The sequence below is a fragment of the Echinops telfairi genome, unplaced genomic scaffold (genome assembly GCF_000313985.2).
Source record: "Echinops telfairi isolate 266 unplaced genomic scaffold, ASM31398v2 ScPeMD7_1;HRSCAF=3_0, whole genome shotgun sequence".
NCBI lineage: Eukaryota > Metazoa > Chordata > Mammalia > Afrosoricida > Tenrecidae > Echinops > Echinops telfairi.
This window is the reverse complement of record NW_022103896.1, coordinates 30822515-30837069: the sequence shown is the minus strand read 5'-3', so window position 1 is coordinate 30837069 and position 14555 is coordinate 30822515. Positions and strand designations below refer to the sequence as shown.

Genomic DNA, 14555 nt, shown 5'->3' with positions numbered 1-14555 from the left:
GCAATGAATGTACAAATGCGCTTTACACAATTGATGTATGTATGGATTGTGATAAGAGTTGTATGAGCCCCTAATAAAATGATGAAAAAAAAGTGTTATAAATCTTTGACCCCAATAACAGGTGCTGGAGGCACCTTACTCAGTCAGCAGGCTTCCTACCAAAAGGCACTCAGCTCTCTCTTGCTCTGTTGGCTGGAAACCCCGAAGCACATACCATGTCTCTGCCACAGGGCTCTGCCCTGGTTGTCACCATTTCTTATAATCTTGTACCATCTTCCGTGTTGCAGCTCTCTCTCTGTCCTAGGTCTACAAAGTTATCAGCAGGTCCAAGAGATGCTCTACGCTCTAGGTCCCTCTTCTTGATGGTAATGGGGTACCCTTCAACCTCTGTGGGGCTGGCATTTATATTTCATTTAAAAGCACATGAACTGAGCAATCCCCTCAGTAGACCACTATAACCACTCAATTGGCATAGTAATGGAACAATTGCCTCAAGGTCAATTAATCTTATTGAGTGGCTTTATGTACCCTATTTGCACAGCACACTGACCAATCTCTCTAACATGTGGCCTTGTCATTCATTCCTGGCAGAATTATAAACTCAGGACAGAAAGGCCATGCATAAGAGAAATCCACTACCCTTCAGAGATAGTTCTCTTGTGTACCATTGAGTCAATTCTAACTTCTAGAGATCCTATAGGGCAAAGAGGAACTCCACCATAGGATTTCCTAGGCTAATCTTTATAGGTAATTGAAACTCCTTGAGATCTTGCTGCTAGAGGCCAAGTGCTAAGATACCAATGACACCAGTGGCATGCAATAGGAGGCAATGGACTTGTGGCTAACTACCTCCATGAACCACATCTCTCAAAAGATTAAAATTAGATGGCACCTAGCTACTGTTACTAAAGATTCTATAGAAGCATCCTAATCCAACAAGGGGGAATGCAGAATACTTTCAAATTCTCAGGGATTCTAGATTTAAAATCCAGACATTTCTCCCTAGTCGTGGGAAACAAGGGCCAAAACATCTTAAGAGCACTGTGTTTGGTGGGGAAGGGTAAAAATGCAAAGTGTAGGGCGATGAAGGTTCATTACGCAGAGGCTGTTCTTGGAAAGTTTCACATCTAGTGGGAGGCACTACGTCCATGCGCAGCGCAAAGAGTGGCAGGCTGCAGAAAAGCACCAGTGCAGGCAGGGTCCTTCGACACACGGACATAAAGTGCAAAGGCAGCATCTCGCACAGCGCCTCTAGGAGAGTTAATGGAAACCTGGGAGTTCACCACTTCAGTTGAGCATTAGAAAAGTGACTGCTGTTAAGGCCCAGACGGTAGTTAATGGAGATTCCAGGCAGAGTGCCTCAGCAGGCCATGCCTGGGGTGTGTGAAGAGACTGGATACACCGATGTAAAAGTCAATGATAACTCGGCAGTGGAAGATGTAAAAAGTTCAGTGTCTGTTTAAACTTATGGTGAAAACAAACAAACAAACAAACAAACAAACCCCCAAAACAATACGACACAAGACCCCAAACTAGCCTTTTGCCCGCGGAGCTCCCGGCATTCTCCAACTCCTGGAGCCCAGCGCGCCGCCCTCCAGGCTCCGCCCCGCCCCTTCCCCTCCAAACCCCGCCCAGAGCCGCGTATACGTGCGTGGCCGATCCCGCCCACTCCGCGTTCTCAGCCAATGAAAAATGAAATCGTAATTCGCACCCGCCCATGGGTTGGTCATGTGACCTCACCTCTCCGCCCTCTCACCAGCTGCCTCCGGGTTCTTTGAAGATGGCGAAGGTCTCTGAGCTTTACGATGTCACTTGGGAAGGTAACTGGCGGTGGCGGGGTGCAGAAAGATGCAAAGCTTCGGGAGGCGGTTAGGAAGTAGGGTTTCTCTTCTCTCTTTACCTGGGGGTCTCGCTGGACGCGCTGGCGGAGCGAAACCTGAGGCAGGCCGCCCCTGGCCTGGCCGGGCCTCGGGCGGGGGTCCGCGGCGTGTCCAGCCTTGAGTGCTCCTCCGTAGACGATCGACCTGCCTCTGCGCCGACCCACCGGCCCCAGGATGCAGGGGAGGCCTGACCCCTTGCTGAGGTGGCCGAGTGGCGCCGAGGGGGAGGACAGGTGGCTGCTGAAGCTTCTCTTCAGTGTACTGCCTGCCGGGCCTGCTGCTAAGTGCTGTGTATGGGTTACAGGTCAGTGCCCCAAAGGAGTAGAAGATCCATAAATAAATCTGCGTCGTTCTCCAAAACCGGGTTGCTGATCCAATCCCCTCAACACAACTTCTCTCAGTCTCTGAAGGGGAACGGAATTCGCTTAGCTCTGGGGTGCGTGCGTGCTCTAGTGTGCTGGACTTGTGAGTTTCGCCATGGAGGGATGTGTTTAAATCTGGACGCAGCCACACCTTGGGCCTGTTATTAACAGATTTTCCCTTCTCAAAAAAGCGTGTGCTTTCAAATGAATTCCACAGTATTGGACACCTATGACTCGTTTGTTGGGTGAATGCCTACTTGGGAGTTTTAGACTATGACCTGAGACTTTAGAGGCTGAAAGTTTGGTTGTGAATAGAGAAAGAAAAGTCAGGTTAGCTTATACTTGACCGGAGTGCCACGATTTGTTAGCTGTATGACCTCTCACACACTGTAAGCCTCAGTGTTTCCACCTGTTGTGTGTGGTGGGTGGGTGGGGTGGGAGCTGCTAAGTGGCTGGCACACACTCCCTACCTCCCAGGAGTTTATGGTTGGATGAAGGAGGCAGATCTGTAAATAATACATACTTTTAAAAAGTGGTGTCAGACCCCCCCTATTCTTTTTTTTTAACGCTGGGTAATTGATATGTTTGTTATTTTTAAGGTCTTTTAAGTGTTTTATTTGGCTCATGAATTTTTAGAAAGTACTTTGATGAGAGCATATGTTCAGTATGGGTTTCTTAGAGAATAGTAGCTTGTGCAAACTCTTGAGAAAGGAGTAGAAGGCAGCAGACAACGTGGTTTAACTATTTGGATCTTACCCTGAAGACATTCTAAAGAGGAGGGAAAGAATTAGATTTGGAATAATAACTACTCTACAAGTTGGCCAAGAAAAAAAACAAACCCAAACAAACATGTTTAAGTGCTTTGTAATCTGTTAAAGAATTCATTTTTATTGGTTAATAGGATTTTGCTCTCTGTCATTTGGCTCCTTCACCTACAGCATCAGTTTTTTTTCTTCAGCTGTTCTCTGGCACTTGTGGGTAAACATTGGACTGCTAACTGCAAGTTTGGGGATTCAGACTCCTCTGTCACTGCAGAAGAAGAAATCGCTCTGGTAACGATTTGATTTGCAGCCCCAGAAACTGTATATAGAAGTCACTACAAATTGGAATTGGCTGCGTGGCAGTGGGTGTGGTTTGATTTTTTTTTCTTCAGTATGCTCTCTAAGGCAGCCGTTCTTAACCTGTGGGTCGCGACCCCTTTAGGAGTCGAACGACCCTTTCACAGGGGTCACCTGATTCATAACAGTAGCAAAATTATAGTTATGAAGTAGCAGTGAAAATAATTGTATGGTTGGTGGGGGGGGTCACCACACATGAGGAACTGTATTAAAGGGTCACTGCATTAGGAAGGTTGAGAACCACCGCTCTAAGGAGTCCTGGTGGTGCTATGGTTAAATGCTTGAAATGTTTGTGTCCCACCCAGAGGCTTTGTGGAAGAAAGGACCCAGCAGTCTACTCAAGGAACCTGTTGAGCAGCAATCCTCTGTCCTATATGGAGTCAGTGTGCATCAGAATTGCCTTGATGGCGTGTAACTGCAGCAGCATTCTCCTGACTCACTGTGAGATGGTCCCCTTGGCTTTCCTTGAGTCCACTGAATGCGCTCTATTCCTCCTTGTGTGAAAGTTAGACACATGCTGTTCCTTGTAGTAGGAGCCTGCCTTCTCTTTCCCTCTTCTTGCTTCATTATCTTTTTTTATATTTTAGTTTCCTATAAAGATTATATACTTAAGATATCAGCTCTGCTTACTTTTATTGGGGATGGGGTAGGGGGGAATCCAGACAGCTACCACAATAAAAGCAAACCAAAAATGTCTATGCTGAGTCCTAAATTATATGTTTTCATACTACTGAATCATTTGCCCAAGTGTGTATGATTTACAAATGTTTGTCTCTACTTGGAAATAGGGAGGAGCCAGATCTATACAGGCACACCTTGGGGATACTGCAGGTTTGATTTCAGACCACTGCTACAGAGTGAATATCGCAGTAGAGTGAGTCACATCTTTTGGTTTCATGGTGCACATAGTAGTTCTGTTTATACTATTGTGTATTAGGGAGCCCTGGTGGCATAGTGGTTATGCATTGGGTTGTTTTTCAGGAAAAAGGTGAGGCTTTCTATTCTTGTAAAGAGTTACAGCCTTGGAAACCTACCGGGGCTATTCTACTCTGCCCCATAATTCACCATTAGTCAGAATTACTCAATGGCAGTGAGTTTGAGGATAGTTTATTAAGGGTGCAGTAGCATTATGATAAAGTTTGAAATACTGTGAAAGTTACCAAACCACCAGGCACAAAGTGAGCACAGGCTGGTGGAAAAGCGGTGCAGATGGACTTGCTCGATGCAGGGTTGTCTCCACTATACAGGTGTGTCTGTGTACTATTCTAACACGAAAACGTTAAAACAAAATGAACAACAACAAAAAATCCAAACTCAATGCTTTTGAGTCTATTGACACTGTAGCAATCCCCATGTGTACAGTGTGGAACTCTAGGCTCTAATCATTTTTGGGGGAGCAAATCCTGGCCTTTCTTCTCTGGACATATGGGGTGAGTTTGAATTAACCACCTTTATGTTAGTAACTGAGAGCAGACTCTGCCATCCTGGGAGGTCACTATTACCTGGCATATTGGAGGAAGTCAAGTCGTTAGCAGATTGTCACACAAACTATAAATATATGAGTGGGGCTTAAATAACGGGAAAATGGGAATTTTATCGTGAACTTTTTGAAGCCCCTTGCATGTTTTGTTTTTTTTAATCATTTTATTAGGGGCTCATACAACTCTCATCACAATTCATACATACATCAATTGTGCAAAGCGCATTTGTACATTCATTGCCCTCATCATTCTCAAAACATTTCCTCTCCACTTAAGCCCCCGGCATTAGGTCCTCATTTTTCCCCTCCCTCCCCGCTCCCCTCTCCCTCATGAGCCCTTGGTAATTTATAAATTATAATTTTGTCAAATCTTGCCCTGTCCGACGTCTCCTTTCACCCACTTTTCTGTTGTCCATCCCCCAGGGAGGAGGTCACATATAGTTCCTTATAATCGGTTCCCTCTTTCCAACCCACTCTCCCTCTACCCTCCCAGTATCGCCACTCACACCACTGGTCCTGTAGGGATCATCCGCCCTGGATTCCCTGTATTTCCAGTTCCTATCTGTACCAGTGTACATCCTCTGGTCTAGCCAGACTTGCAAGGTAGAATTCGGATCATGATAGTGGGAGCGGGGAGGAAACATTTAGGAACTAGAGGAAAGTTGTATTTTTCATCATTGCTACATCGCACCCTGACTGGCTCATCTCCTCCATGAGACTCCTCTGCAAGGGGATCTCCAGTGGCCTACTAATGGGCTTTGGGTCTCCACTCCGCACTCCCCCCATCATTCACTATGGTAAGATTTTTTGTTCTGATGATGCCTTATACCTGATCCCTTTGACACCTCGTGATTGCATAGGCTGGTGTGCTTCTTCCATGTGGGCTTTGTTGCTTCCCCTTGCATGTTTTTAAGTGGTAGGATATCTGTTGTAATTGTAATAATGATGAAGATGGCATCAGATCTATTTTATACATATTAGCTCATGTAATCCTCACACCTATCTTAGGAGATAACTTTTATCCCCATTTAATAGGTAGCTTCCAAGATCACACAGCTAGTAATCAGTGCCATGCTTTGAACTGCTCTTACTCTGCTTTACCACTCAGTTAATAGCTAAATTCATCCATCCAGGCAGCTGTTCTATTTCTAAAAATGGCAAGCTAGCTTCTTTCTCAGGAATGTATATTTGCTGTTTATTTCTTAGCTTAAAAACCCTACCTCCTCAGAGGAGCCTTCTCTGACCAAGCCCACTGCTGTCGAGTTGATGTCAACTTGTATAGGACAGAGCAGAACTGCTCCATGCAGTCTCTGAGGCTGTAAATCTTTGTGGAAGCAAAGTGTCACATAGTTCTTCAGCAGATTAACTGGTGGGTTTGAACTGTTCAACTTTTGTTAATAGCCCAATGCTTAATCCACCGTGCCACCCAGTTCCTTTGCTGACTACTGTTTTTAAATATTGTTATTTTTCCTATCCTTCTTTGAAGTGATGTGGCTTGGTTACCATCTTTCTACACTATTGGAATGTAAGCAGATGTGTATAGGGACTTTATCTTGTTTCTCACTTTACTCCCAGCTCCCATAGTGGGCCTGGAACATAGTTGGTATTCAGTATCATTATATCATTATAAGGTGAATGAATGATTCTAAAGTCTATGGTTCCAGTCATTTTACAACACTACCTCAAAGGTAAAACAGGCCAGTGAGTGTCTTAACATTTTTAATTGCCTAATGAAGTAAGTGTGGAATTATTCTGGTGTAATTTGCAAGTTGAATTTAGACTGAACAGTCAAGAAGCCAATTTCAGCGTGAGGTTTATGAGAGCCTGGGCTTGGACATAACCATGGAAATAGAGTGGAAGATGTAAGTCTCAGCAGTGTTTCACAAAGAGTCACAGGTTTTAGATACCGAAGGAGGTCCCAGAAACAACACACATTTAAATCCCAAGGTGACTTTAACTGAAGGTGCCATCAACAGACCTGTGAACACTGGGCAGGGGAATCACATCTGTTAGAGAAAGAAGATGATTTGGTTTTCCGATGTGAGTGTGAGAGTGCCAAAGGGCAAAACATTTCTCAGTGAAGTATTTTTGCTGCTTATATTTTTACTGAGAATCCATCTGTTGAATTACTCAAGGCATTTCTGAAAAGATACATATGTGACATATTTTCACATGGTATTTAAAGCAGTGTCCAGAGTATGACAGTTCAATTGTGTAAGCACAGTGTATGGTGCTTATAGGTGAAATGCTGCTTATATTGCAAAGGTGGTATTTTCAGACATGAACTGTACCTTTCAGTCCAGCTAGTGTATTTTTCTATGCTTGTGACAGTGTTAACCTGTTGTTCTTAGCAGTTCTGCTTAAGGGCATCCTCTTTGCAACAGTAGTAGTGTCAAAATCGACAGTAAGAAATACATTTTTCATTTGAACTCTAGTTTACTTATACATAGAGTCACTTTGTGACACAAATGGCTATGTACTTAACTATGATTACTCGCCTAAAGATTGACGCTTCAACGCCACGCAGGGGTGCCTCTGAGAGGTGTTTCTGAAAGATCACAGCTTTGAAAATCCTATCAAGCATTTCTACTCTGAACATGTAAGTGGCCATGAATCAGAATGAACTTGATAGCAAATAGAAACATATTCATACACACATATAAATGTGTGTGTATAAACTGTAGCCAAAGCTCCATTATAAAACATTATTGTGAGCAAAGTATTCTATTTTGCTCATTCCATGTAAGCCTCCCACCCCCAAAGGCTGGAAGCTTCCTTAATAAACACCCCATAATTACAAGTATTGCCCGAGTTCTGTGTGGCCATTGGAATACATTATTGAACCCAGCAGCAAAGTGGAGTGCCATGAGAGGGTGAAGGAGGACACAGTAGAGGCATAACTGACCTTTGCCTTGTGGCAGTCACCGTGGCTGGTCTGGAGTTGGATTCTCCTTCCCACTTGGGTCACCAGAGCATTTCTGATGAGGCCATCGTGCCATCTTCCTGAGTAGTTATAACTGTCATATATGAAACCAGTGAGTTAATTGTTAGGATAAAGCTTGGAGCTGTTGGTTGGAGTTGTTATCTTTTTAAGCTGCTGTTTTTTGAAAAATCATTTGTATTCCTTTAACAATTTTGCTCCCTAACTTTAATTTCTTGGACTTTATAGCCAGCCATGGTGGTTTGGGTTCATTTTCAAATTACAAAATATATAGCAAATGAAGGATTTGAGATCATTCCTGGCAAGTATAAATTCTGCATTTTAAAACTTTGTTATTGATCTTTTATGTCAGACTATCAAGGATAAGATTCTTTTGTTAAATGTAAATAGTTTTTCAATTTTCCAATGTTTTATTTGGTGAAGACAAAAGATTTTTCTGCCCCCCACCTTTTTAAAAAGGATTCTTCCCTCCCCCATTTTTTGTAAAATAAACCTGGAAGAAAAAGCCTCATAAATGTATGGCTGAAAGATCTATAAGAAATAGATACTTGTGCTACCTTGTACTACCAGCCAGACCTTTATCACCCCTTCCAGGAAGACCTTTATGTGCCTCGCCCCAAACACAGCTTTCCCTCCTCTGAGGCTTTTCTAGTCAACACTCTTGCTTTTCAAATGGTTTTATCACCTAAATATGGATCTGTAGGCACTATGCTTTTGAACTCTGTGGCACAGTGGGCTAAGCATTGCACTATTAACTGAAAGGTGGGTAGCTTGAATTCATCAGCCACTCTGCTACCATCTGTTTTCTCCCATATATTTTATAACAAATACAACGAAATAGTGTATGGGCAATACCTCTTTCCTCCCTCATTTTCTCCATCATTATGCTTAATTGATATATACTGTTCTATTGACTAGGAGGGATGGATGCCTACTTAGTTCTCAGTATGTTCTAGAGACTGCTGAGGGCCGTATGTATATTTCACTTACTCCTAAGGACACCTCTCTGAACTGTACATACTGTTATCTTCCCTTACAGGTTTAGAAAATTAAGCACAGATTTGTTAAACATCGTTGTCTGAATGAGGTCATTCAAGAGCTAGCATTTGTTTTCAAAACAAATCTGATGATACTAAGTCCATGATCTTTCTACCAGGCTGTACAGTGTATAAGGAAGATATACATCTTTCTTTATGGACTTTTTTTCTTCTGGCTTTGTTGGTTAGTTGGTTCATTTTATCTATCTCTATATTAATCAGTCATCTATCCATTTCTCTATTACCGTAATTATCTTTTTAAGACCCAGAACTAAAGGTTTTTCCTTGTTTAATATTCTTCAGCGTTTTCAAATATAAACTCCAAACTCTTTAGTATGAAATAAAAGACAATTACCCATTTATCTTCTGGTTCTACTCTGTTTCTTTAATACTGAATTACTGGAGATTTGTCTTTGTTGAATAACCTTTTTTGTTTTTCTCCTGCTGAGCTCCTTTCCATCCTGTAAGGCTCTGTTTAAAGTTACTTCCTGGGCAGGGTCAGAGCCAAGCTGTTTTCCTGGGATACAGTTCATGAAATAACTACATACTAATATATAATGATTGTCTATCTTTGTAAGTTCACTTTCATGTTTTTTGTTGTTAGTAGTTTGTTTTTAACAGTTTCCCTGACATACAATTTACGTATCATACATTTCAGTAGTTTAACCACATTCGGAAGAGTTGTACAACCTTTACCACAATCATTTCCAGGACGTTTTTTCTTCCTTGTACTCGCTGTTAGCACCCCACTTCCCACCAGTCTCCCCACAGGTCCCTTGTTATGGTCTCTATACGTTTACTAATCTGGGTTTCATATACAGAAAAACATACAAAATCAAGACAAAATACAATCGGCCTAGCAACAATGACAGAATGAAACAGAAAAACCTAAATTGAAACAGCAGAAAATACTAAAAACTGGAGCAACTATATATTGGATCAAGAGGGAGATCAGTGAAAACGTGTCACATTTTGACTTAACTTCGATCGCAGTAATCCACCCTACAATGTACTCTCTCTGATAGCAAGGCCTTTCTCATCTCTGGCCTATGGTCAGAAGGGATTTAGGAAAGGCTTATCCTCATGGGAGGCCCTACAAATGGGTTTTGGGCTTTTACTGTCATTCACAGCCACGAGCAAACTGGGTGTTCAGAATTTAAGCTCTAATATCACCCCCTGTTCTGAATTTGGATTTTATTACTTACAATTCTCCAGTCACACAGGCTGCTGTGCTTCTTCCATGTGGACATAGCCACCGTCTCACTTACATGGCTGCTTGTTTAAGACCCCAACCGTTACTCTTTTTAATGTTTTGATGATTTTTGCTTTTTCTGTAGACCTTGAATTATAGGCACTCAGTATAATACAAATAAAAATCTTAAAACTATGCTTGCGCTTCACTTGTTTTTATTTCCTATCTGTCTTAGAATATTGTTTAATTCACCTGTTTAACAGCTGTTTAATTCAATGGTTTACATATGTTCAGCAGCTCTGTGTGTAGATCTATGTGGTGCTTCTGATGAGTATGTACATGAGCTTTTCTGCCAGCGGAGTAACAAAGCATGTCTGTGATTGCTGTCTGTGCCTTCTATCTTACCTCGTGTGAACAGCAGCAACAGCTGTTGCTGTAACTTGTGTAACTTCTTTTACTGGAGTAGTTACTTTTTAATTTTTATCATTGGTATGTATGAAAACTTTTAGCGTTCCCTGTTGTAATATTTGACCCGTTTTCTCAACTTTTTAAAATAGTTATATTGACATATAATTCACAGATCATACAATTCAATCATATTTTTAAAAGTTGTGCATTCATTACTATAATCAATTTAAGAACATTTTTTTTCTCCATATACTCGTTGTTAGCTCCCTGTTTCCCCCTACCTTCCCTGCAATGCCCCTAGGACACTATTAATCTAGTTACTGCCTCTATAGACTTACCTATCCTGAATTTCATATACAGAAAAACACAAAACAAACACAAAAACAAAACCAACAATGACAAAATAAAACAGAAAAACCTGATTCAAAAAGAAAGAAGATCTTAGAAATTAGAACCAATTGAAAATGAGTCCAAAGGGAGATCAAATGATAGAAGAGGTGTTACATTTTAACCTGACTGCATCCATAGTAATCTACTTGCCAGTGGAAGCTATGGGCTAGCAAAGCTATTCACATCTTGGTCCATGCACAGAGGGAATTCTCCGAGACTCAATCCACATGGGCAGCCTTTCTCTACTTTGGTGTTTGCTAGTGCTCATGACCTTACTTTGCATTTCTTATTTATTTATTTATTTATTTATTTTCTCATTTGTTTCCTGTATACAGTGAACCCTCGTTTATCGCGGTTAATCGGTTCTAGACCCTACCGTGATAAATGAAATTCCGCGAAGTAGGATTCCTTATTTGTAAATCAAATATTTTCGTAGTTAGAGCATAGAGGACATGAAAAAACACCCTTTAGTCACCATTACACTCGTATTATCCAATTTATTAAGCGAAAAAGGGAAAATACAGTAAAACATTTTGGACGTTACAATTATCATTTATTATTTATTATATTATTTACAGCATCAAGCGTGTACAGTATGAGCCAAGAGCATGCGCTGTTACGCAAAAACCGCGATAGAGTGAAGCCGCAGAAGTCGAAGCGCGAAGTGGCGAGGGTTCACTGTACTCTCTTGCTAAAGATGTGCCATTATACGTTTTCCCCCTAACTTTGTGTTGGTATTGTGACTGAGAGTGTTTCGTGATGAAATTTTTCTGTACTAATATGATACCCAATGAAAACTTCATAATCTTCACTTGGTGGGTGAATTTCATGAGCACTTGAATACTTAGAGATTTTATTTTTCTGGGAAAAGAATTCTTAGCTTTTATCAGATTCTGAAAGTAGTCTGATACTGAAAAAATTATGTTAGTTGGAAAGTTAGCTATGACAGCATATAATGCTTATAAATACAATTTTAATATATTTATTTGGCAATATATTGAAGTAGTGGATGGACTTTGGGCCTCTGCCCAAGCCCTCCCTCAATGCAGAACACTTTGTTCTAACAGCCTGGTATTCTGTGATGCTCACCCTCCTGACATGCTGAAGACAAAAGGGGTGCATAAGTAAATGATGAAGCTGAAGACAAAAGGGGTGCATAAGCAAATGTGCATAAGCAAATGTGATGGTACCTGGCTATCAAAAAGATAAAGCATCTGGGGTCTTAAAGACTTGAAGTTAAACAAGTGGCCATCTAGCAGAGAAGCAACAGCCCACATTGAAGAAGCACACCAGCCTGTGTAATCATGAAGTGCCGACGGAATCAGGTAACAGGCACCAGAAGACCCCAAACTAAACAAAAAAATTGTTGAGAACGAGGGGGTTGGAGCAGAGACTCAAAGCCCATCTGTGGACAATAGGACATCCACTCACAGAAGGGTCACAAGAAAGGGTCAACCAGGGTGCAGTATAGCACCGATGAAACACACAACATTCTTCTGTTTCTTTGAGAATTCCTTAACCCCACTATCATGACCCCAGTCCTACCTTACAGTTCTGGCTAGACGAGCATGAACACTGGTACAGATAAGAGTTCACAATACATGGAACCCAAATAAGATAAACCCCTCAGAAACAGAAATGGGAGTAGTGATACTAGGGTGTAGTGGGATATGCGGGGAGGATGGGTGTTAGGGGTGGACTATGAACAACAGAAACATGGGTGAAGGGAGACAATGGTTGGTATAAGATAGGAAAACAATATATGTAAGTTACCAAGGGGTCATGAGTTTGGGGAAGGGAGGAGAGGGGGAAAAAAGAGACACTGATACTAAGGGCTCAAAGAGCAAGTAAATGTTTAGAAAATGATGATAGCAACATATATACAAATATACTTGATACAATCGATGTGTGGCTTGTTATAAGAGCTGTAAGAGTCCCCAATAAAATGATTTAAAGAAAATAAATATAATCATAATATCAGTTGAATATTGCAGTCATAATAAAACTTCAGTGTTTTAATGTTCTGTTGTGCTAATTAAATTGACTTTCTATTTTTGGCAGTTTTAGGATAACATATATATTAGTTGGCATTGATTTCCTTTTCAGTTGTTTGACATTGGTCAGAGATGTAACTCACTAATTTTGTTTCACCAGAAATGCGAGATAAAATGAGAAAATGGAGAGAAGAAAATTCCCGAAATAGTGAACAAATTGTAGAAGTTGGAGAAGAGTTAATTAATGAATATGCCTCTAAGCTTGGAGATGACAGTAAGTGCTTTATTCTGTTCAGAAGCAGCACCTGTCCCATGTACGGTTCTTCTTGGTAGGTGCCATGTAGTTGATTCTGACTTCTAGTGACCCGATGTCAAACAGAATTAAACCCTGCATGTTCCTCCTGTTGTTGTAGCTACAGTGTCAGTCCATCTCACTGAAGACCCTCTTCATTCACTGCCCCTCTGCTCCCCCAGCATGATGTCCTTCTCCAGGCACTGGTCTCTCCCGACAACGTGTCCAAAGGATGTAGTTTGAAATCTGGCCCAACTTGCTTCTAGGAAGCATTCTGGTTTTACCTCTTCCAATTACCATGTATACTCGTGTATACGCTGAGTTTCAGCACATTTTTTATGCAGTTTTTGTGGTAAAAGGAGGTTCCTCGGCAGATATTCTGGTTGGCTTATACTCGAGTATATATGGTATTTGTTCTGGCACTCTGGGGACTTTAACTATTCGTTGCCAACATCATAATTCAGATACATCAGTTCTTCTGCAGTCCAGCTTCCATAAGCTTATGAAGTGATGGAAAATGCCATGGCTTGGTGCAGGCACACCTTAGTTCTTAAGGCGACATCTTTGCTCCTTTTTACGCTAAAGAGGCCTTTGAAGCAGTTTCGCTATAACGCCCTTTGGTTTCCTGAGTGCTCCTTCCATGACTGTTGAGGTTGTGGATCCCAGTAAAATGAAATCCATGGCAATGCTAGTATTTTCTCCATTCATCATGGTATCCATTCCCTTTAAGTTAGTTTATTTCTAAGGTATGGTTGTATGCTGATTCATAAAGATTTTCCAATATTCATATCACTTCCTCTCTCTGAGAATTTAATGGTACTATATTTTGTGAAGGATTTATAATTGCTGGCAGTAAGAAAGCTATCAAGGCTAGGTTTTTATTTAATGCTTACAGGACCACAGGTATGGTTGGCCAAAATGTAATGAAGACTCTTACGAAGAACAAAGCTGTCAAATCATTTTGAAGTTTTACTTCATACTGTATTAAAATATTTTGAAAGGTTGAATGCGCGTAAAACCAACAACCAAACTTGTTACCACTTAGTATATTACAATTCATAGTGACCCTGTAGGACAGAGTAGAACTGCCTTTTTGTAGTTTGTACGGGCTTTGTAAGCCTTGCTGGGAGTAGTTTGCTACATCTGTCTCCTGGGAAATGGTTGGTGATTTTGAATAGCCTGCCATTTGGTGGGCAATCTAGTGTTTAACCACTGAACAACTAGGATGTTAAATTTTCTTAATCCTAGAAATAATTTAGTAATCCAGTTTCCAATTATAAGTAATGTTCTCTACTATATGAGTGAATAAGGACAATTTGCCAATATTTCTGTTTTAGGGATTTTTTCCCCTTAAATTCTGTTTATTTCCCTCTTTTTGTCTAGTTTGGATCATATATGAACAAGTGATGATTGCGGCCCTCGATTATGGTCGGGATGACTTGGCATTGGTAGGTATTTAAA

At 41.2% G+C, this 14555-nt stretch overlaps 1 protein-coding gene across 1 annotated transcript in view; it reads left to right on the top strand.

Annotated features, from left to right (window-relative positions):
* Positions 1-1745: 1745 nt before the first annotated feature.
* Positions 1746-14555, top strand: part of EMC2 (ER membrane protein complex subunit 2) — a 43003-nt gene continuing 30193 nt past the window's right edge. The window contains exons 1-3 of the mRNA XM_004697678.2: positions 1746-1820; positions 12963-13076; positions 14478-14542. Coding sequence (XP_004697735.2) covers positions 1781-1820; positions 12963-13076; positions 14478-14542 — 219 coding nt within the window. The 5' untranslated portion in view covers positions 1746-1780. The remainder of the gene's footprint in view (positions 1821-12962; positions 13077-14477; positions 14543-14555) is intronic.